Raw genomic sequence first — 22,751 nt, 5'->3', positions numbered from 1 at the left:
ATCTTCTCTCATGCATCGACCCCGTCCTGCAGTAAGCCCGTGGCTCGGTCTCATATCGTTGTGATACATCCGTCCATGGATGGGCATTTCGAAGGACTGCTGCGTGAAAGCTTGTGTTGTTCTGATCTTACGCGATAACGCTCATTTGAGCACGCGATCGAAGTTCTGTCCCTTGACTGTGCCGCCGCCGAGCGATGCGCGCACGTTGCGCTTGAAGCCCTCTCGGTTCTGCTTGAGGTCTTCGGCGGCCTCCTTGTTCAGCGGGTCCGACGCGTTCGGCTCGAGGAAGAGAAACTGTAATCTGTCAGCACGCTGTTCCACATCTTGCAACCCTGTAACATACCTGTAGACCAACAACAACCGCATTCAAGTTCAATACTGGTTTCCAGTCCTCTCGCAGAATGTTCAGGCAGACGTTTCCCTCCAGATCGATGTTTGGGTGGTAGATCTTCTGTGTGCACTTGACTTTTGGTGGGTCGTGAGGGAAGTTCTGGTTGATCTTGAAGTCGAATCTGAAGCGTCCGCCCTTGTACATGCCCTCGTCAGGGTCGATCGTGAGTTCGAAGTTGAGAATATCGTCGGGGTTAGGGAAGTGCGTCTTCATCGTTGTGCCGAGAGATAGTTCCTCGAGATCTGTGTCGCATTAGCTTTGCGAGGGATATGGTATGTGGTCGAGAGATGCCGGTACCTTTCTGTGTTCGCAGCTGGGCCGGGGTGACCTTCTTCTTCTTGCTCGAGGCAGCTTGTGCAGCCTCATCCTGCTGCTGCTGTTTCTTCTACAGGATTGTTAGCCGTCTTGCCATACCGCGCGACTCCTGACTTGTCGAGACCTACCATAGACCATATTTTCATCATCTTGGCGGTATTGTATGCGGCGTCCGGGCTATTGCCTGTGTAGATATAACCGCGTTGGTGTGCTGGAATGCGCGCGCGTGAGGGTCGCGGGGCAAACGGCGAGAGGTAGCGGACTAGGTGGCGGTTTGGTGATAGGGAGAGGCTAGTGGAGGAGGCGGCGAGTGCGAGGGCCTGCGAAAGTACAAAGGCCAACGAAAGAAGGGCTAGAGATATTATACGTGAGGGTGAAGATAAGTTGGGCAGGCTGCCACGAGCCTCGGGCGTCCGTGCTGCGGACGTGGGGTCCAACCACGGTTTCTCGGTGATGCCCACTTTACGGCTTAGTCACCCATGGTTCTCAGCCTCCTTCCACAGACTCACGATAATTGCACGTACAGTCAAAATATAGTCACATCAGCCATGACAGCTCCAGTACGAGACGCGTTACAATTTCCAGCTTCTGATAGCCAGCACATAGAAGGCTACCTACCTCATGACTCGCCTGTACCACTTCCACCTTACGTACACGTCGCTAAGCCTTTCGTCACATTAACCTTCGCTACTTCTCTCGACAGCCAATTAGCCATCGCACCTGGTGTGCAGACAGCGCTATCTGGCCCGCAATCCAAGGCCATGACCCATTTCCTCAGATCAAGACACGATGCTATTCTGATTGGTGTTGGAACAGCTATTGCCGACAACCCATCACTAAACTGTCGAATCGAGGGCGTAGGTGGATATGGCGGAGAAGGGCTCGTTGGCCAACCAAGACCAGTCGTCGTAGATCCCCGCGGGCGCTGGCAGTTTAGCGAAGAGAGCAAGGTGATGAGATTAGCCAAGGAGGGCAAGGGGAAGGCACCTTATATTGTGACCAGCGTGGAGCCGTCCAGTTACCAACGAAAGATACTTGAAAGTGTAGGTGGCGAGTATTTGATACGGTCTCCGGGGGACATTGCTGCAGCTGGTTCGACGTGGCATATTATCCTCGATGCTTTGGCGCACCGAGGTATAAAGAGCGTGATGATTGAGGGCGGTGGTTTTGTCATCAATGATATACTGGGGCCTGGTCCTGCCTATTCTCTAGTCGACTCGGTCATTGTTACAATTGCGCCTACATGGCTGGGAAGAGGCGGTGTACAGGTCTGTCCGGATGGTGGCTCAGAACGATTGCCCATCACAAGATTGAAAGAAACGAAATGGATCCCGCTCGGAGAAGATGTCGTGCTCTGTGGGCGACCAGATAAAACTCTTCGATAGGATAGGTAGGAGTTTAGACCGTATGCAAGTCATAACAATTCTTGGTCTAGCTTATCCATGGCAGTTCGTCGGATACTGTGCCCTGAAACAACTCCTTGACACTGTCTTCCAGATCTTTGAAGTGCTTGGCTGCCTTGCTGGCGTCCCATCCGCGTAGCTGTCTCTTCCCACCTAGTAAATCTCCGGTACCCATAGGGTCGTTCTCCCATGCCGCATATCCGTTCTCTTCTTCCCCACGAAGCGTGCTCTGTAATGCGTCATTCGCCATCGGCGGATCTATGCCCTGCACTAGGATACGCTCTTTCGGCCATCGTATAGTTGGAGCATGCAGTTCGAGGAAACGCTTCGACTTGAAAGCATGCGTGATTACCCGAATCTGTTTCGGATAGTTGCCAGTAGCCTTCCTGAAAAGGAGGATGCTGAAAAGCAGATTCTGGAATGAATCCGTCGCCTGTTCCTCCAGTAATATATATCCCTTGTTGTATAGTCTGTGTATATGGTCAGAAAGCGGTCTCCAAGTAAGACGTTCTGTTTTCTTTTGGTTCGTCTATCGGCGTCCTCAAATGGCGTGTTTTGGAATTTCGACAAGTATACAGAGTGCTCACCTATGGGTTCGTCCTCCACCCCTGTGACCTTCTGCTAACTCTTCTGCGAGTGCTGCATGGTAGTATGAGCGTGCTTCGGTTTTCAGAGACTCCGCTCGTTTAGTAGCCCCGCCACTGAGGACAAGAATGCTTGAGGGAGGATGCTCTGCGTCCGTTCCGACAGTCAAAGCATCGATGCCAGCTTTGATATGGGCCAAGAACGTCTCATGCTCGCCTGGCTTGCCTGTCGCTTCGTCTGACTTTTGAAAAGGCGCTAGCAACCAATGTGGCTCGTAGTGAGGACTACACAGTGGGAAGTTGGGCTCATCTGCATTCGGAAGGAAGATGGCGTGGCAGCAAACGATGATGAGATTCTCCGCGCTAGGATAGCTTGGTGACGGTATTGCGTGGTCGGGATGCACAAAGTTGGGATTCTCAGGTGTTTGCCATTGAGTTGTATTGTCGTGACCTTCAGCTATTGGAGATGTGGTCGCCGTCGATGGTGGTGAAGTACCAGACTTGGATTTGGGCAGATCCACTAATGGTGCGGCTGAGGCCATGGCGGCTCGTACCGCTTAGTGGATATGCGGGTCGAAGAGGAACTGTGTATAACGTCGTAAGTGATTAGCGAACAAGAGGTTCAGTTGTTGTAGTGACAACTATTGCGACTAGTACTGTATTCCGATGCGGGGCAGTAGCAGTGGGTATGACGCCAGCCAAGCGTAGGGAGTAAGTAGGTGTTGTTTTTCGAGTATGAGGAAATACTACACGAGTGGTGTGGATGCACATGGAGAATACAAGTTTTCGTTTTGTTGAGGCGCTGGTGACGGAAGGTGCGGCCTGCTGCTCCCCGCGCGATAAGGTGCAAAAAGGCAGCCGCGTTCACCATCTTCGCTGCCAAAAGAAGCGATTTGAGAGGGATACTCTCATGTCGCTACCTGGATTGGAAGGAACTGCCCAGCCCTGGTAGTATCATGGATGCAGGTGTAAGAGGAGGCTGTAGCACGTGATGTGATGACTCGGGGGAGCTGCGCGGACTGTTGCTCAGCATAGGCCAGCCTGTTCTATGCATCTTGTTGTGCACATACTCATGAAAGTCAACAACGCAGGCTTGTATTCAACCAAGGATTGTGGTGGACGATCTGACTTTCGACGTCGTCTCAGAGCATATGTGGTACCGACGCCGATGCCAAGCTGTCAGCGAGATCGAGTATGTGGCGGTTGAGATGTGAGACCCAGCAGAGATGAAGGGTCCTGGGTCCAGGAACAGCTTTCCAACGGCGGCCCACACAACGGATAGGAGACCTTACCACAGGCCTGGACCCTGTCACCGCACCGCCATCACGCGAACCCAGCAGCCAAACGCAGCACTGCAATAACGCTGGCAAAACGGCAGGCAAAAACTACGTGGCGAAGTTTGTAGTGGTGGCATGGGAACGGCCCTATTTTAAAATCAATCGCTCCGACTCTGGGTTCGTATACAATATGGTAGGCTGGGTTACAGTAGCAATGCATGTAACCCTTTGCAGAGAACTAGGAGATCTCTCTGAGTGGATACGCCTGCGGAGCAACCTTGGAAGCTGGCTGACGTCGACCGTGCGACCCCTAGCTTGAGACAGAGACGCGCAGCCGTGCAGAAGGGGATTTTGAGCATTTCAGCCACTCGACGGCAACGGGCGTTGTATGCACGTCGTAGGAGTAGTCTGCGCAGGGCGAGTCAGGCAGTCTACATGATAGTATCATAGTATGCCGGCAATAGCGATGTTGGTAGACTTTGGTGAGGCTGAGCAAGCAAGCGTCCAGGGCCTGTCTAATTTTAGGTCGTCGTGGCCGGCTAGCGCCACACTGACAGACGACGGAGACTTCATGTGCTTCGGTCGTGTGCTTCACCGCCAGCAGGTTTTGCGGTTGCCGTCGAATTCAAGTAGGAGCGATCGCCCGTTCTTGAAGCGTCTCCACGAATGCATTCTTGTTAAAGGAGTGCCCAGCTGCATCCGAAACGCGCAGCTTACACGGCGACGACGAATAGAAACTGGCTAAGCCGTGTTTCAGAGACGGCGGTTTTCCTAGCGCACCTTCCCCCATCCCACCACAAGGGGTATAGCGCGCGTCCCTTCAGCTTTCTCAGCCCTGAAGCGCCCCAGACATTCCATCCACCTTTATCAAGCGACACCCCGAGTTGTGCGCTGCCGCCTTTCTTCTATCTCAACCGTTTATACCCCTACCGCCTATTCCTTTTTCCCTTCAACTCCGCCATCTGCAGCGCCGGCCCGTGGACTGCAGCACGTCATGGCGTACAACAATAACCAAGGTTATAACCTTGGAGACCCGAACACCGGCGTAGGCGCCCCTGATGATATGGCGGAAGGCACGACATACTGACAGCGTCCGCAGTACGACCGCACCCACGATGAGGAGGAAGTAGGCCGCTCGCTGCTGCACGAGAACCCTACCGGCGCCCACCCGGACCCTTTCTACGGCAACCCTGAGGTCCGCCCGCACTCCACCTACAGCTTGACCGAGTCCTACGCGACCGACAGGCCAACACAATACCCTGGCGAGGCCCACGCCGGCACTTCCTACTCGGCGTCCGGTGGCTACGATGCGCAGGGCGACTTCGGTGCTCCCCAGCGAGCCCCATCACCATACCAGAGGAGCGAGACCAGCTCGACCGAGGCATGGAGGCAGCGACAGCAGCCTGGCGGAGGTGCCGCCGGTGGTCTCAAGCGTGGTATGACCCGTAAGGTCAAGCTTGTCCAGGGTTCCGTTCTGAGTGCCGACTACCCTGTCCCCTCTGCCATCCAGAACGCCATCCAGGCCAAGTACCGCAATGACCTCGAGAGCGGTAGCGAGGAGTTCACCCACATGCGCTGTAAGTCCCACGTTCTGTATTTCCCATTTAGGTCTGACAGCCGCTAGACACTGCTGCGACATGCGACCCCAACGACTTTACCCTCAAGAACGGTTACAATCTGCGTCCGGCCATGTACAACCGCCACACCGAGCTGCTCATTGCCATTACCTACTACAACGAAGACAAGGTTCTTACTGCCCGTACTCTGCACGGTGTCATGCAGAACATCCGCGACATTGTCAACCTGAAAAAGTCCGAGTTCTGGAACAAGGGCGGTCCGGCCTGGCAGAAGATCGTTGTGTGCTTGGTTTTCGACGGTATTGACCCCTGCGACAAGGGTACTCTTGACCTGCTCGCCACCGTCGGTATCTACCAGGACGGTGTCATGAAGAAGGACATTGACGGAAACGAGACCGTTGCGCATATCGTAAGTGTTAAGCAAATATTAGTCATTTCGCACTTCGCTAACAACTCAGTTCGAATACACCACGCAACTTTCCGTTACGCCCAACCAGCAGCTCATTCGCCCCCACGATGACAGCGCCAGCACACTTCCCCCCGTTCAGATGATGTTCTGCTTGAAGCAGAAGAACAGCAAGAAGATCAACTCCCACAGATGGCTCTTCACTGCTATTGGTCGCATCCTCAATCCCGAAGTCTGCATTCTGCTCGATGCTGGTACAAAGCCTGGTCCCAAGTCCCTTCTCGCCCTCTGGGAAGGTTTCTACAACGACAAGGATCTCGGTGGTGCTTGCGGTGAGATTCACGCTATGTTGGGCAAGGTACGTTTTATCCTCTCAAAATTGGAGTATAATGCCTTGAACATGAAGGAATACTGACAGGATGCAGGGCTGGAAGAACCTCCTCAACCCCCTTGTAGCCGCCCAGAACTTCGAGTACAAGATCAGTAACATTCTCGACAAGCCGCTGGAATCCTCCTTCGGATACGTCTCTGTGTTGCCTGGTGCTTTCTCGGCCTACCGATACCGTGCTATCATGGGCCGACCGCTCGAGCAGTACTTCCACGGTGACCACACACTCGCCAAGATTCTCGGAAAGAAGGGTATCGAGGGCATGAACATTTTCAAGAAGAACATGTTCTTGGCCGAAGATCGTATTCTGTGTTTCGAGCTTGTCGCCAAGGCTGGATCCAAGTGGCATCTTACCTACATCAAGGCCTCCAAGGGTGAAACCGATGTGCCTGAGGGTGCTGCCGAATTCATCGGTCAGCGTCGTCGTTGGTTGAACGGTTCCTTCGCTGCCGGTATCTACTCCCTGCTCCATTTCGGCCGCATGTACAAGAGTGGCCACAACCTCGTCCGCATGTTCTTCCTGCACATTCAAATGCTGTACAACGTCTTCCAGACCATCATGGCCTGGTTCTCCTTGGCTTCCTTCTGGCTTACCACCGTCGTTATCATGAGTCTTGTCGGCACCAAAACCGATACCCGGGACGCCTGGCCCTTCGGAAACACTGTCACGCCCATCTTCAACGTCATCGTCACCTATCTCTACCTCGCATTCCTGGTCCTACAGTTCATTTTGGCCTTTGGTAATCGTCCAAAGGGTTCCAAGTGGTCTTACCTGGTCTCTTTCTGCGTTTTCGGTCTCATCCAGTTCTACATTGTTATCCTGTCCATATACCTCGTTGTGCAGGCTTTCACGAACCCGTCCTCGCAGAAACTCGACACGTCATCGCCGGAAGCATTTGCCTCGTCTTTCTTCTCGTCGAGCGGTGTCGGTATTATCATTATCGCTCTTGCGGCTACCTTCGGTCTCTACTACGTCGCCTCGTTCCTCTACATGGACCCATGGCACATGTTCACCTCGTTCCCGCAGTATCTGCTCATCATGTCCTCCTACGTCAACATCCTCAACGTCTACGCCTTCTCCAACTGGCACGATGTTTCCTGGGGTACCAAGGGATCCGACAAGGCAGATGCGCTTCCCTCAGCGAAGACGGAGAAGGGAGCCGACGGAAAGCACAACGTTATCGAGGAGCCGGATCTGCCACAAGCCGATATCGACAGCCAGTTCGAGGCCACCGTCAAGCGTGCTCTCGCTCCTTACGTACCACCTGTCGAGAGCGACGAGAAGACTCTAGAGGACTCTTACAAGTCTTTCCGTACCCATTTGTGCACAGCCTGGATTGGTTCAAACGCCACACTTGCGGTTGTCATTACCCAGGACAACTTTGACCGCTTCGGTTTCTCTGTAAGTCACTTGAACTTCTTATCTCGATCATTTTACTAACTCAATCACAGTCAAGCGCCTCCGGCAGAACCGCGCATTTCTTCCAGGCCCTTCTGTGGGCTACCGCTGCGCTCGCCATTGTCCGTTTCATCGGATGCTTGTGGTTCCTTGGTCGCACTGGTCTCTTCTTCTGCGTGAGGAAGAGGTAGAAACACCAATCACCACTCAAACAACTTGTCCTTCGCGGCAGCAGCCACCTTTTGCTAATCAATCATGTTGGCGTTACCCGGTGTCTTGGACCTCAGCGCAAGCTAAGGAGGCTATACGTGGTCTTTCTATGACTTTTTGTCATTTACAAAAAAATCACCCTCTGCACATACGTGATGCGGATTGGCAAGATCATGACCTGCTTGTACTATCTGTGTGTTCTCTAGCTATAACGGACAATATTTGAAATGTCTGGGCGCCTATTGTATCGGATTGAGGAACGGAGGAAGATATACCGATTATCACATTTGCACGATTAGCTTGGCTTGCGGGTCTTTTTTGCTAGATTGAATACTAGAACATGTTTTCAAAAGATAGTCCTGTGGAATACGCGTTTATTGTGCTGAGAAACATCCTTAAACGCTGCTCAGAACTATGTTGATACGTTGTGCTGCTCAGCTAGTCTATCGCACATCTACTCAAGCTTGATACACCACTCCCTGTCTCTCTCCTTCCCTCTCCCAGTATCCAGTACTGGTACATCACCCCACAACTGACTGTGATCCAACCCCGCGTATCGCTCTTCTCTGTCATCCGTCCTAGCCAGAGCAAACACTGCGCTACCAAACTCAGAAGATGGCTGCCCTGTCCTACTTGGCGGTATAATCAGTCCATTCCTAATAGTGGGAATGAGTGTGCGCTGCCACATTAAATTCGTATTCGCGTCCGGTTTTAGGATGTCCGCATACATTCTTTCCGTTGTATGGTTGGTATTGTGTGAGTTTAGGGCAGCGATGCCGCTAGCCCCGGCGTTGGAGCAGATGAGAGCTGAGTTCTGGGTTGTTACCGTGCCTTGCGGGAAAGATGCATTGTTTCCGCTTGCTTGGATGGAGAATTCAGAGCTGTGTGCGTGTGCTGGTAAGGTTTCCCCGAGCTTATCGCCCCGCCCTTGGATCGCAAAGCCACCTTGAACGGCCTGGATAGTAACTGTACTAGATCCGTTGTTGGTGAAGCGATGCCAGCGGATATACCAATCTGGCCAGCGCGAGCAAGGAGCCAGGATGTGTGTTTGTACCGTGATATCGGCGTCGGCCCAGGGTCTCCATGTGCTCGTCAAACACGATATGTCCTCTATACATTCGTCTTTGTGCATCAGTTGTGCAGTAGCAAACCGATGGTTTGTGACTTTCCATGGTACCCGCCATGTCTCGCCGCCGTCTTTACTCACTGCGAGTGTACTGTCTGGTGCGATTTGCTGTATCAAAGTACCAGTAGGCACGCTGAAGCCAAAGTGCGAGGAGTAAGCGTACTTTCCGTACTTGGCTTCTGTGGCTTTGAGGGGCCAAGGACAGAATTGGCCCATGGATAGGAGGAAGTGGTGGTTTGGCTGGTTGCAGAGGATGTGCATAGCCGGTTTGACTGGCATAACTGCCAACTCTGCACTGGGTAAAGGCTTCTCTTCTGCAGTCCAGAACGGGTGGTCTTCCCGCAGTCCTAGCGCTAGGAAAGACTTCATGGCCCAGTAAGGAGACTGTGGGCTGTTGTAGTCCTCGCTCATGTACATATTGGGATAGGTAAAGCCGATTGTTAAGGTGCCGTCGATGTTGAACATGTCGTCTTTCTTGCTCCACCAGCGGAAATGCCGGAGTAACAGACCTTTGATCACGCCCCAGTCGTTGAGTGGTTCCGGGAGTTCGACCTCTGCGAAAGCAGCAGCGCACCAGAATCCGGCGAACGCGAAACGGTATGTCAGACTGCGGCCGAAGGGTATAGCGGCACCTAGGATGCTTTAGTCAGTGTTGGGTGCCTGCGGTAGGCATTCAACATACCGTTCGTGTCAAAGTACTGCCAGAACGACACTGCAAATGCCTTCGCTCTACCCCGAAACCTTTCGCACCTCTCTGGATCCAGATCTCGTGCCATCTCCGCATAGATAAGCTGCGAGAACTGTATCGCAAAGCTGCCGGAATAGTAATCTGCCTGTCGTCCCTCGTCACTCCAGATACCATCTGCTGCCCAGCCATCCCCTCGATAGAATTGCTCCATAAGATCCAAATCTGCTTTCATCGCATCGAGAACATGCTCTTTGGGCACGCCACATACTTTGATCAACGCTAGGTTAGTCATGACGCGGAACCACAGCCAATTCGTCGTGGGGAAGTCTTTGCCATTGATAGTTCCTAGCCACTCCATGATGTTCCTCTTCGCTTCTTTGGTCTGCGAATGGAACATTGTCTCTGGAGCTGATAGTAGCGCGAACGAGATGATCTCCATTTCCACCATCCTTTGATCGCGTAGTACGACGGGACCCCAGTACTCTTCGTGATGTGGGTTAGTACCGTTGGCCAGGCCTAATGCGTAAGGTTTGATAAGCTCTCCGTACTCGTCTTTGGATACGACATTGGAGTGCATCAGCGCACCGACTGCCCATAGCGGCCGGGCGTATCCTTCGAGCTGAGCGGCGACATCGTCGAAATGGGTGCCAGTTGACAACGGGAGTTTGATCCTGGCGCCATGAGGTGATTGATATGGCTTCAATGCGCGAAGGAGTGCTATGGATGCGGTCTTGAAATCGGCATGGGTCTTGAACGGGTTGTTTGAGAAGCCGTCGAGTGGAGGCATAGTGTCCTGAGCGTCATCAAGAGCTTAGACTGTGTGAAGATGCAGAACCTGAGAGTTCTTTCGGACAGAGGCTGTGCGCTTGCGCCTCTACATGTTCCGTAGTCTCCTGTATCCAGTTCTATGGCGTGACCCCCTGTGGGCGGTACCAATGGGTGCAAAAGACAGTTCGTGCCTCTTTACACCCAAGCTTCAATAGGTAGCGCATCCGAAAGATATATCGATACCGCGTATCGCCATAGGCTCCCGTCCCGTATTGATGAAATCGGATGGCTTCCGGGGTGGAGTGATCGTGATCAGCCGAAAGGAGGGTTAGCCCGCGCGGGGCCCGCGTGTGGAGTAATTTGGATTTATCCCGATGCCCGCCGCTCGCTGCATCCTCCACATTTGCTTCTTCTTGATCAGCGCTTTTGCGATGTCGTGCTGATGTCGGCTGGGTGGACCAATTACTCGGTTGGCAATGGTAGCCAAGCAGGCGAGGACGACGGTCCCGTCTCGGTGGGCGGTGACACGCCCGCCTGCGTCAGCTGCAAGCAACGCAAGCTGCGATGCTCGCGCGAGACCCCCTCGTGCTCGCATTGTTTGAGGCTGTGTGAGTTTTTCTGTCGATTGGCGCTATTTCGCGTCGCTACACCGCGTCGCTAATGTGCCATAGCCTCTGAATGTGTTTATCAGCCAAAGAACAAACCTGGGCTTAAGCCCGGAGCTGTTGAGGCGTTGACCCGCCGCGTCGGTATGTGGTACTTCTTCTACGATGAACTCAATCTTACGCTCGGTAGCCTTTCTAGAGAAGATACTGCTAGATGATGCGGGAAACATCCGACCACGGTATAGAGACCATGATACCCTGGCGAATGGCCATGTCGTCGCACATGAAAGCCCCGGTGCTGTAAAAGAACGCGCGCCCCGTGTAGAGGAACACGCGCCGTATGTCGCGCCTACTCCCGATTATAGCCACATCCACCAATCCGCAGAGGATGGCTCCAGAGGTTCCGAAGAAGGGAACGGCGTGTCAAATCCATTGAAAAGAAGATTCGAAATGCCGATTGCGGAGAGTTGGCTATTTCCCTTCGAGGATGTTGATATCGCGCAGCATTTGCCATCTCAACCACTACTCGAGAAGGTTGCAGACTTCTTTTGCATCTCGTTCCATCATTGGATCCCATATATTCATAAGGCGAGACTTCAAACGCGAGTGCGCCAAGGTTGTCAGGATCCAGGACATGTGTTGGTCCTTCATGCTCTAGTCGCCGTTGCTCTGCGACACATGGACCCCGACGTACTGTATCTGGATAATGATCAGATCCTTCAACAGACGAGGGTCTCCCGGATGATCGTGGAAACGCATGCGATGCGCAATGTCACCATCGAAAGCTTGCAGGCCCTCATCTTCCTAGTCTTTGATCTTCTTAATGACGGCCAAACACAAAGAGCGTGGCCGTTGATCGGGTCGCTCACGAGGACTATAGACTACCTCCAACTTACTACCGAGCCATCGACATCGCAATCAGGATCACTGATGACGCCTGTGCGTTTAGTGAAGCCCTCAAACGACTGGACGGAGTTGGAAGAGCGACGAAGATTGTTCTGGATCATCTTCCTGCTCGATCGATATTGTTCGGTGTCCACGGGATGGAACACCAGTCTCACAGCAGATGATGTGCACCGTCGGTTACCGGCAGACGGCGGTTTCTTCACCAGAGAAGAGCCGGTAACCACACCCTACTTCGGCATCTGGAACAAGGCCGCCGCCCGCATTGGACGCTCACTAGCAAACGTGCCCGCGCAATACAACGAAGAAGATCCAGCAGTCGAGCACTTGCCTCCAGGAGCCAGCCCCAATTCCGCCAACGGCTACATTGATGCTTCTAAGCTAGGCGCATTCGCATACTGCGTCGAAGCAACCGAGAGTTTGAGTCAGGTGACGACATTCTTCCTTCAACAAAGGATCAACTGGCAAGACAAGGAGCATGCAGTCAGTTGGCTGACGCGCTTCAAAGAGCTGGACTTGAGACTTGTGCAATGGAAGATTTTCCTGCCACCCAGATGGAAGGACTCCAACATCTCGTCAGACAGGACTGTGGTCGACATGGATCCTAATCTGACTCTAGCCCACATCACACATAATACCTCGATGATATTACTGCATCACCCAATTGGATACCCGCCCCGCGGATGGAACGATTTCGTCGCATTACCAAAAGAATGCAGCGCCCAGACCTGCGAGCTCGCCGCCGTAGAAACTTCAAACATTGTCGACAAATTCCTCACCCACACCCCCATACCCTTCGTCAACGTCCAGTTCTCATTCTGCGCCTTCATCGCTGCCAAAGCATTGCTTTTCGAACACCAAGCCACCCGCAAACCTCTGCGTTCAGAATTCGATCGTCTGATCCACAATCTCGAGGAAATGTCAGCAAGATGGAAAGGAAAAAAATCAAACGACGCGAAACCAACAAACCAGGCAGGAATATATGCGAGCCACCTCATACGACTACTCGAAGCCTGCCAAAACGACGCAAATTTCCGCTTCGACTTTTACGACCACAACGGCCTGACCCTCGACCCACAAAACTACGCTAGTCCGACTTATGCAGCAACACCACAAGCGCGTTCCAGAAGCCTTGCGCATGAACGTTCTCTAATGAGGAGCCACGGACGTACCAACAGCTTCACTAGTTCACACTCAACCCTCAGTCCGCGACGCATCCCGCCTCCAGACATAACCCGGAACACGACCGTGCCCTCGCCCAGCAACTACGAGCAACACAACCCGCGCCTCCCAATCACACACGCGATATCACCATCCGGACAGCCGCCACCTCCCATATACGCATCGCCGCAAGTACCAGCTAGTTACTCGAGTCATACCCCATTACAGCAGTACCAACAGCCCGGAAACGGAGTCCCGGTATCCGGTCCCTCTCTTGCTCCATATGGCAATACTGGCGCGACTGGGAACCAGCATAGCACTCAAGATCAGTCTCTGCTCAATCTGTCGGATGCGTTTATGGACAGTCATTTTCTGGATATGGATCGTGTTATTACGTTTGAGGATGCGAATTTCTTTATTCCGGGGGATGCGTTTCGGTGGCAGTAAGATGGGACGGGTAGGGTTGGGACGGTTATTGTGGGAGATGTGGTGTATTCTGATAGATGCATCTATCTCTACCAACCTACCTACTCGGCTATGACCAGCTGTTGGATCGTTGGATACCACGATGTTTCAAGCTATCCCAACTGGTCATAGGCGAATAGGTACGTTGGTAGAGGTAGACGTGCAAAGTCAGGGGATGATTATGATAGATGCTGAACTTGTAATAGTTGAAGCAAGTGCTACTTCGACATGATTATTTATGGATGACTATAAGTAATGCAACCATGGAAAAGGAATACGTCATCTTTTCCAGCCTGTCGCAACCTTCCTTTACACTCGTTATTCCAGCGACGCCACTCTAGGCTCGCACTGAAGCACCTGTATGAGCGCACCCAACACAAACCGCGCCTCCAGATCCAGGTCCCTCCGGGGCCCATCGCCCCCTCCGCCCTCATCACCGCTATCTTCATCTTCATCCTCATCCTCAAACTCAGACCCGTCGTCCTCATCTTCACTCAGAACAGACCCAGACTCCGAGTAGTACCCTTCGTTTTCATCCTCCGACTCTAGCTCGGGAATCAACTCAGACTCATCCTCCGACTCGGGCTCAGAGGACAACTCATCCTCATCCTCAGCGTCATCTCGGTCCGCCAATTCCACACCCGGACTCGCCTGCTGCAGAGCCTCAAGCGTACGCTGTAGCACTGTCTCCTCCAGCATTCTTTGTGCACGCAGGTTCATTTCGTGTATGAGTGTAATGCGACCGATGCTATCTCTGTATCGAGCTGTCGCCGCCTGCATGCCCTCTCCGGATCGAGCTGTCACCTCCTGCATGCCCTCTGTGTATCGAGCTCTCGCCCTCTCGGCGGCTCGAGCTTGTGCTGCCTCAATGGCCCGAGCATACCATGCGAATGTCATTCGGGTTGGTACGGTCTGCGAGGGGAAGAACTCGGCGCGACAGAATGGACAGCTGTTTCCCCTGGTGAGCCAGGTTTCTAGACAGTTGCGACCGAAGATGTTGTTGCAACAGGTGACCTTGACGGGAGAGTGATCTTCGTTTGGTTCAGCGGGTGCGCTGTTGACGGCGGTGGTGTCGTGGTCAGCGGCGGAACTGTTTGGGATGGGGGTGTCATTTTGTGCGACTTCGCCTGAAGGGCCCGCGGATGAGGTTTCTGGCTCGTGAGGCTGGAGATCTTCGCGGCAGATAGGACAGGAGGGGTCGGAGGGCGGCGTGGGACATGCCTTCATGTCCAAAGCGAGGAAAGCTGATTTGGAGGCGTAGAGAGGCATTGTTGGTCACAATACTGGTGCTGGTGCTAGTGCTGGTTGAACGCGATCGGCGGTAGAGCTGAGTGGTGTGGTGGTTCTTGTCGTGAACGGTGGAGGTGCTTCGTACATATACAATCAGAGAGGAGATTGTATAGTCCCAGAGGGCCCACTGGTCGGTGAAAGACTGCTGCCATTGCTTCTGCTATGGCTTTCCAAAGCTTTCACAAGGCAACCAGCGCCGAGTCCCGTAGGAATACCTCACTTTCACTGCCCAAAAATATTTCACCCCTGGAACCGCTGCCGTAGGCAGACATTTGTGTAAGAACGTTGTCGAGGCGTTGTGTCAAAACTCGTCCTGTCTGGATTCGAAGGATGGCGCAAATCCCCGAGTACGTCCTTCCCTCAAGACCATTTCGCAATATTATTGGGAATAAGTTTCTTAAACATATCCAACTGCTTCGCATGCACCGCCATCTTCTGTTCCAGAATCTCCGGTCTTAATTGCAGTGTCCGATCCACCCTTTGTTGGTTCCCACTATACACGACCGTATAATCTGGCAAGCGGGTGTAAGGCGGTATAACCGAAGAAGCCGATATAGTGCAGTACTACAAACATGTTAGTTTGAAGCTCCCGGGATGCAATCAAACCTTAGAAAGTATACATACCCTCCCAATAATACTGCCCCTCCCCAGCACAGCACCAACCTCAACCACACTCCCCTCGCCCACCTCCGCCGCCTCAACAACCGCCCCAGAATCAACAACCACATTCCGTCCCAACACCGTCCCCTCACTACGCATAGATTCCCTCACACCCGCACTCCCTCTTGCAGGAGGTGCCATACTCCCCCTCTTCCCCTCCGCATCCCCCTCAGCACCCATACCAACACCCACTTTCGCGCGTTCAAAGACCACACAGCCTTCACCGAGGACAACAGGTGCGACCGCGCTGCTGAGTTTGCTATGTGGGTGTAAAACGGTATTAGGGCCGATTGTGACGGGGTGCGTGCCGGTGATTTGCGCGTGTTGGGCGATGAGGACGGTGGTGTCGAGGAAGATGGAGGAGGGTTTAGGGAGAATGGATTGGCGTTTGGGGGCGCCTGAGGTGCGGCGGTGGTCGTTTGAAGGGCGGGGAGGAGCGGGTTGGGAGGACATAGTGGTGGGTGGCATGTGATTTGTGTGTGGAGTCTGTGAGTGTTGATGGTAGGGAAGGGTGGATGGCGGACGCGCTAAGGATCTACTTAGCGTGTCGCCAAGTCACCTGACGTGAGCGTCGAAATGGGTAGGTACTGTTCGCCAATGCCGTACCTGCCTCGTCTTCGTAAACGACAAGAGATCGTGAAGCAAATTTTTCCAACGCTTCAGTGATCCTGCACTTGCTCCAGCTCAACGTGAAATACAGGAGCCAAAGAGATAGATCGAAGGGGGTATCTCATAACCATGCATTACTGCATACATCATGCCAACATCGCGTAAACCATACATGAACCTGCGCAATGCCCATCAACAGCAACGTAGATCTACAAATCAACGACCCCGCTGACGAAGCCTGCGCCTTATCCACCAACCACATTCATAAACACATCAACAACACACTAAACCACAACTCTCCTCTCCTCCTCCTTACACTCCCCACCACCACTCGGACCCCGCTCCAACTCCGGACTGCTCACCTTCTCGGGACTGGCCACTTTGATCGGGCTCCTCCTGCCCACCTCCTGACCCTCAACCTCGATGCGACCTAGTATGCTCTCCTCATCCTCTCCTATGCCTTCGATGCTGTGTAGGCTGTCGTCGTCGGAAGAGTCTTCGATGCCTTCGAACATGCGTGCGAAGCGCTGGTGTCCTTCGCGTTCTTCTTGTTCTTGGGTTTTCGGAGCGGAAGCGTCGTCTGGGTCTTCTTCTGCTTCGCGCGTTGATTCGAGCTGCGCTTTGCGTTGGGCGAGGCGGAGGGCGAATTGGCGGCGGGCGCGCGATGGGGGGATCTGGAGGGGCGGTGGGATGCTGGGCTGGAAAGTTGTGTTAGTGGAGCTGTTCAATGGTAGTATAGGACGACAGTATAGGGCGGAGATGGAACGCGAGCAAATCGGATTTTACAGAGAAAGGGTTGACAAAGAGGAGACAAGCAGATGGAAGCGAGGAGGAAAGAGGACACCATACCAGATCAATGAAGCCCAATCATCCAGTGGTACATCACACAAAGGAGATGAGAGGAAACCACATCTCACGATGCGTATTACTACATGTATCATACACCCTGTCGGATGGCGCAAGGAATGTATGTACAGAAAGGATGATGATAGGCCCATAGATCTAGCATGCGAGCCGTCTGTCCGTTCCCGCTCATGATACAAACAAGTATAAGAAAAGGAAACGCACCAAGGGCGGGAAACATTCGTGGTATAGTGTGTATGCTCGGGGCCATGGACTTATCGATAGTCCATATCAGCATCGTCAAATGAGATTTCACCCACTTGTTCGGAGTCGTCGACAGGTCCCTGTCGTTGTTCCCGCTCTCTCTCGGTGTCGACATCGTCCATGTCTTCGTCTTCTTCGTCACTCGAGTTAGTAAAGCCACTAAGCAAGGAGCCTCCGCTGAAGGTGTACCCACCACCCTCAGTGTCACCAGCATTGGTGAGCTCCATGCTGTCGAGGCCTATGTTGCCGTTATTGGCAAGGCTTGCATTGGAGAGCCCGCCACTGTCGCTTCCGAAGTTGTTGTTCGCCGCGTTGACGGCGTTGAGCACAGCCTGTCTGGGGCCGACGCTCATGTCAGGTCGGACGCCTCCGAGAATGGCGTTGTCGCGCTCTCGCGTCTCAGCCAGAATATGCTCCACATAGTACACCCACTCTTGAGCGTGGACCTTCTCTAGGACCATCTGCGACAAAACTTCGTCGGTATGTCGCTCTGTAAATTTCAACACCTCTTCCGCGATCAGGGTGAGGTGACCCATGTACCCTAGTCGCATGGACGTTTCTTGGTGCGATTTGTCGCTCTCCTGCTGTCCTTTGATGATGCGCTCGGTAATGCCTCCGTTATCGAAGAGGTCAATCGCTAGCTGGCGGTTGTATCCACGGTCCATCTGGCCGTTGAAAACTTGCTGAACAACATCGTATACTACATTGTGTAGGAAATTGTTCCACGGGAAGCGGAAAAAGAAGTCCTGAAAGTATTAGCATGAACTGCTGAAAGAAACCGAGTGGGCTTACCAGTATCGTTGGTACAACTTTGTTCTCAACGAATGTGATCTTCAGCAAGTCGCCAACAACAGGCGTACCGTCAATGTCGATCTCGAAGCCTGCAGCATCCTCTGCACTGCCGAATACTACCGAACGCACGCTCTGAGACTCGTCGATGGGAGTTATCTCCGAAAGATCTGAACCTGCTACTGGTGCGGTGAAGCGCGAGGTGTCGATGCTGGCTGGTTCGGCTTCACTTTTGCGGTTCTTACCCGCAAACAGTGGCGCTGGTTTGTCGTCTGGATGGGGTGAGAGGCTCTCGGGTTGTTCAGCGGTAGTGGTATCCGAGGTCTGGTTGAGCTGCTGTGTGAGAAGAGATGGCGGGGTCTTGACATCGGCATCCGACTTCTCGGTCTTCGCAGGCTCTGTCGGTTCCTGACGGTCGTTCATAACGGTGTCGGTATCCAGTTCAAGCTCGTCGACCTTGGCACTCAGGCCTGCTGATGTGGGTGACTCGGCATCATCTGCCGGCTTAGATGGAGATGCAGGTTTCTCAGTAGGTGCTGCAGCGTCCTTGGGCGGTGTTAGAGGCTCATCAACAAACTCGCCATCGTCGCCTGCAGTCTTGGTGGCAGAAGATTCCTGCGGCGCATCTCTCGGTGGCAGCTTTGGCGAAGGCTCCAATGGCTCTCCAATCTGCTCTTTCTCTGTTGCGGTGTCTTTGGCCTCCTCGACAGCAACCTCCGGCGCGACAACCTTTTCAAAGTCGTCTTCCGAGCTATTTTGGACGTGCAGAGGTTTTATCTCTGCAGGAGAGTCCATAGATGGGGCGCGCGCGTGATGGAAGCCTTGGCTATCGACACTGGTGGAGAAATCGCCTGGGTTGCCGGAGATCGCTGAAGTCAATTTGCCGTCAGCCTTGAGACGTTCCCGCTCGGCATCTCGCCTCCTGACCTCAGCCTCGCTGCCCCGTTCGTTGAGCAGAGCCATGTTACTGCAGTGCAGCAACTCGGCCATCAGCTCACAAGTCTTAAAACGATCAAATCCAAGCGGCTCAATCTTCTCGCCAAAGGCTGTCTTGAGCTCTCGCTTTTTCTTGGTAGTGCTACCATCGCGCTGTGTCACAATCTGGCTTGAGCTATTAACCAGCTCCATGAACTGCGGGATGTGGTTTGCGAATTGGCGGAGCAGCGTTCCTAGGTAGATGGGGTCTGAATTCTTGGGTACCGGCCCAATTTGGTTCTCCAAATCATAGTCGGAGTTGTTCTTCCTGATGACCTCGATGATGATGCCCACGCCAACTGTCAGCGGGTTGCCACCTTGTAGCATAAAGTCGATCAGTTGTTTGAGACATTGTTCGGAGACAAGCTGGCGCGTAAGCTCGTTGGGGCCAATGACGGACTGATCTTGCGTGGTAGCGTTTGCGGATATCGTGATGATGGCTTTGAGGAAGTCGCCAGCTGACGTTTGTGTGGAAGTCGACTGATCTGGGGCGAGGAACGATATCAGGCGGGGAACGAGGTTCTGTTGTTGCAGCCACTGCAGTCTGTTAGTCATGCCAGCAAGCGGGTATAAGACGACTTACGTCAACAATGCCCTGTCCGCCCTCGCTCTTCTCAAGGCTGATGATCTTTAACAGCAGGTCCATGATGACAGGGCAGTCGACATGCTGCAACATGTCTGTTACAACGTTGTCCAATGACTTGAAGAAGTCGAGCATCTCCTCCATCTTGCGGTCGAGCAGCGACTCGTTGACCTTGGTGAAGTAGCCAGCCTGGACGGGGTCGAGCGGCGCAGGCTGCTTGATGTAGGCCCAGAACTGTCGCAAAGTGTCCTGGTTCTCAAGGACAGCCTCTGATATGGACCATACTTCGGACGATAGGATCTCGCACGACACGTAGGCGTACTTCATGCGCTGTCGCTCCTCCTTGGTCTCTTCACTGTCGCCCGCATCGGACTTGGTGGTGGATGTCGAGCGTGCCCTGACTTTGCCGAAAAAGCCCGTCCGACTGGGACTCCTCGCCTCGTGCGCAGGCTCTCCTCCGGTGTCGTCGTCGGGGGGCAGGTCGGGTCTGGCAGCGATAACGTAGCGCAGCAGGCGTTCCAAGACATTCTCATCGCGAAGGTATTCTATCAGCTTCGAGTTCTGCTGCTTGAGCTCCTGTATGAGATCCGATTCGTCGAGCAGCTCCTCAACGGTGACGTCGGGCTTGTCGAGGATGCTGTCGAGCGACGACAGCTGCGCGTACCCGCCGAAGCGCCAAAACATGGTGGTTGCGGTGGTTTGCGGCTACAAGGGCGGGGCAGGGGAAGGGTCGGGCGAGGCACTCGAGAGCGTGTGCAGCAGCGTGGGGCACATGCGTAGATTTACTGCGGCGACCAATGCGTCATAGAAGGGACTCGCCGGTGCAGAGCTGGACACGGCGGCGGGCTGGTTAGCAGGGCGACTCGAGTGAGACAGAGGGCGCGTGTTCGTGGCTTGGGCTGGGTTACATAGGTGGGACAGGTACCTGCTAGGCGAACGAGGCCGCGGGGAAGGCAATGGCAAACGAAAAGCGCGCGAGGCTCTATATCAACCCATGCACCGACTGTTGCGAGGTGTCGTTACAGATACAAGACTGCGAAAACGTCTGTGTCTCCCGAGTCGGAGTGTTGTGGGTATTGTTGGGTTTGGTGGTGACAAGGCTAGAAGCTGCGTAGTACGGATAGCGTGCCAGGCCCGCAGATCACTTGCACCTCCCTGATATCAACCAGGACGTGTCGAGGAAGAAGACTACCAGCTGTATTTGGTTGCAAGTTTGGGACCCAGCAACTGCTCAGATAAGCATGCGAGCTAGTGCTGATGGCATGAACACCGCGCATGCTGGAGATTCCAAGGTTATGTAGGACCTTTGGCAGTGTGTGATGGTTTGGTGCATCTTGCATCTGGCATCGCATGCCGGCATCCGCCTGTGAGAAAGTTCATTTGACTCATTTGTAGATGGCTGTTCATGAATTGCTTCATCATGTACTACCTAGGTATGTTTGCTTTTGTTAGCTTGTCAATGTCGGCAATTGCCATGCCATGGGACACTCCAATGTATGGCAATCCTGCTTGGGCATCTCAGGGTCAGGGCGATCGCTAGCGCCCACGTGACGATCGATGACGTTAGCGGGAACTGCCGGAGCTACGACCATCGTTCGGTGCCTGCCATTCACCCCACACTGCCAACACACTCCACGCCTGTCCTCTCCCCTCGGCTGCATATCGCGACCCTCCGACCGGCAACCCACATATCCATCCACCAGCATGAATCGCCTATTCGGTGCGAAGAGCACCGCGCCCAAGCCCACGCTCAACAGCGCCATCTCCAATGTAGGCTTTACCTATTAGGCAACACCCTTCCAATACTGACGCGCTCAGGTCGACACACGCATAGAAAGTCTCGACGTCAAGCTCGCCAAGCTCAATGCTGAGCTGTCCACCTACCAGCAGAAGCTCGCCAAGATGCGCGACGGCCCCGGCAAAACCGCCATCAAGCAAAAAGCCCTCAAAGTCCTCCAGCAGCGGAAGCAGTACGAAGCTCAGCGCGACCAACTTCAGGCGCAATCGTGGAACATGGAACAGGCAGGCATGATGCAGGACAACCTCAAGAACACAATGACTACCATCGACGCGATGAAGACAACGACGAAAGAGCTACGGAAGCAATACGGCAAGGTCAACATCGACAAGATCGATAAGCTGCAGGACGAGATGGCGGACCTCATGGATATGGGAAACGATATACAAGATGCTATAAGCCGCAGCTACGATGTGCCAGAAGATGTGGACGAGTCGGAGCTGGATGCTGAGCTGGAAGCACTGGGTGACGAAGTCGACTTTGAGGGTATCGGAGAGTCTTCAGGCGTGCCGAACTTCATGTTAGACGACACTGCGCCGCCTCAGTTCATCGATGAAGCGCCCAATCCCGGTGGCAAGGTTAAGGAAGCCGCAGGCTGATGAGACTCGTGCCTACACACACTCCAAGCCATGTGATATAAGCGATCCAAGCGTCCTTCACAGCTTCTTCGTGGTGGCCTGTCCCCTCCAGCAAATCGTTTTCTTCGCGCGCGGAATTCTCCGGTGGACTACAAGTACGAAGTAGCGGTCAGACTCACTCAAACATTTTCGTCGAGCAGAGGCAGCCATGACCAGCAATGTCGAGCAAGGTGCGAGATCGAGAAGACAAAAGAATTGCAAGGGTCCAACATAGGTCACCAGCTCGAGGACAAGGGGCCGCACAACGCGACCGACGAACACCATAGACAAATGGTTAAGCGACGTACCACGAATGATACCCCGTATTTGATTTGGTTCAAACATGCCTGTTCCCGTATGCGCGTGATCAATTGCATTTGGCGCCTTACCTTGTATCTACCCTAGTATGCACACATCCTGTACTACATAGCATGCTGATGGAGGTGACACAACTGCAATGGTACCTACCTCTCAAGGGGGCTTCTCATAGTGCTCCCCGCAGTAAACAGAACTACCACAAGCCTGTACCTGATGAGTTCCATCTCAGCTCCTATCCCTTCTTCCTAAAGAACCATACTCGCGGCTTTCAGGAAAGACCAATTACAAGGCGTTACGATGAAAAGGGTATGCCCTCGACCAGTCCTACTACGAGCTTGT

The 22,751-nt window shown here is 53.6% G+C and overlaps 9 protein-coding genes across 9 annotated transcripts; 4 read left to right on the top strand and 5 right to left on the bottom strand.

Moving 5' to 3' along the window:
- Nucleotides 1-141: 141 nt before the first annotated feature.
- UBC12 (NEDD8-conjugating protein ubc12) lies at nt 142-855 on the bottom strand (the record flags this gene model as incomplete). The annotated part of the gene is made up of 4 exons (XM_049343448.1): nt 142-294; nt 344-633; nt 689-776; nt 835-855. 4 exons carry the CDS (start codon nt 853-855, stop codon nt 142-144), a joined length of 552 nt encoding a protein of 183 aa, XP_049199541.1.
- A 399-nt stretch (nt 856-1,254) lies between these two features.
- J4E93_005527 (uncharacterized protein) lies at nt 1,255-2,091 on the top strand (the record flags this gene model as incomplete). The annotated part of the gene is made up of 1 exon (XM_049343447.1): nt 1,255-2,091. The coding sequence occupies one exon, from the start codon at nt 1,255-1,257 to the stop codon at nt 2,089-2,091; it is 837 nt and encodes a 278-aa protein (XP_049199540.1).
- A 46-nt stretch (nt 2,092-2,137) lies between these two features.
- J4E93_005526 (uncharacterized protein) lies at nt 2,138-3,235 on the bottom strand (the record flags this gene model as incomplete). Its single annotated transcript, XM_049343446.1, has 2 exons — nt 2,138-2,579; nt 2,697-3,235. The coding sequence occupies 2 exons, from the start codon at nt 3,233-3,235 to the stop codon at nt 2,138-2,140; spliced, it is 981 nt and encodes a 326-aa protein (XP_049199539.1).
- Nucleotides 3,236-4,964: 1,729 nt separating this feature from the next.
- On the top strand, nt 4,965-7,931 carry J4E93_005525 (uncharacterized protein; the record flags this gene model as incomplete). The annotated part of the gene is made up of 6 exons (XM_049343445.1): nt 4,965-5,015; nt 5,070-5,547; nt 5,595-5,956; nt 6,006-6,311; nt 6,379-7,743; nt 7,794-7,931. 6 exons carry the CDS (start codon nt 4,965-4,967, stop codon nt 7,929-7,931), a joined length of 2,700 nt encoding a protein of 899 aa, XP_049199538.1.
- Nucleotides 7,932-9,060: 1,129 nt separating this feature from the next.
- J4E93_005524 (uncharacterized protein) lies at nt 9,061-10,551 on the bottom strand (the record flags this gene model as incomplete). Its single annotated transcript, XM_049343444.1, has 3 exons — nt 9,061-9,072; nt 9,128-9,708; nt 9,759-10,551. The coding sequence occupies 3 exons, from the start codon at nt 10,549-10,551 to the stop codon at nt 9,061-9,063; spliced, it is 1,386 nt and encodes a 461-aa protein (XP_049199537.1).
- A 423-nt stretch (nt 10,552-10,974) lies between these two features.
- On the top strand, nt 10,975-13,648 carry J4E93_005523 (uncharacterized protein; the record flags this gene model as incomplete). Its single annotated transcript, XM_049343443.1, has 3 exons — nt 10,975-11,140; nt 11,204-11,281; nt 11,328-13,648. The coding sequence occupies 3 exons, from the start codon at nt 10,975-10,977 to the stop codon at nt 13,646-13,648; spliced, it is 2,565 nt and encodes an 854-aa protein (XP_049199536.1).
- Nucleotides 13,649-13,984: 336 nt separating this feature from the next.
- On the bottom strand, nt 13,985-14,935 carry J4E93_005522 (uncharacterized protein; the record flags this gene model as incomplete). The annotated part of the gene is made up of 1 exon (XM_049343442.1): nt 13,985-14,935. One exon carries the CDS (start codon nt 14,933-14,935, stop codon nt 13,985-13,987), a length of 951 nt encoding a protein of 316 aa, XP_049199535.1.
- A 1,574-nt stretch (nt 14,936-16,509) lies between these two features.
- J4E93_005521 (uncharacterized protein) lies at nt 16,510-20,363 on the bottom strand (the record flags this gene model as incomplete). Its single annotated transcript, XM_049343441.1, has 4 exons — nt 16,510-16,923; nt 17,389-18,078; nt 18,125-19,633; nt 19,680-20,363. The coding sequence occupies 4 exons, from the start codon at nt 20,361-20,363 to the stop codon at nt 16,510-16,512; spliced, it is 3,297 nt and encodes a 1,098-aa protein (XP_049199534.1).
- A 1,020-nt stretch (nt 20,364-21,383) lies between these two features.
- Nucleotides 21,384-22,076, top strand: J4E93_005520 (uncharacterized protein; the record flags this gene model as incomplete). The annotated part of the gene is made up of 2 exons (XM_049343440.1): nt 21,384-21,449; nt 21,498-22,076. The coding sequence occupies 2 exons, from the start codon at nt 21,384-21,386 to the stop codon at nt 22,074-22,076; spliced, it is 645 nt and encodes a 214-aa protein (XP_049199533.1).
- Between the last annotated feature and the right edge of the window lie 675 nt (nt 22,077-22,751).

The sequence above is a fragment of the Alternaria ventricosa genome (genome assembly GCF_023758065.1).
Source record: "Alternaria ventricosa strain BMP 2768 chromosome Unknown scaffold_8, whole genome shotgun sequence".
Classification (NCBI taxonomy): Eukaryota; Fungi; Ascomycota; class Dothideomycetes; order Pleosporales; family Pleosporaceae; genus Alternaria; species Alternaria ventricosa.
The sequence above is the reverse complement of the archived record's forward strand: the minus strand, read 5'-3'. Positions and strand labels throughout refer to the sequence as shown.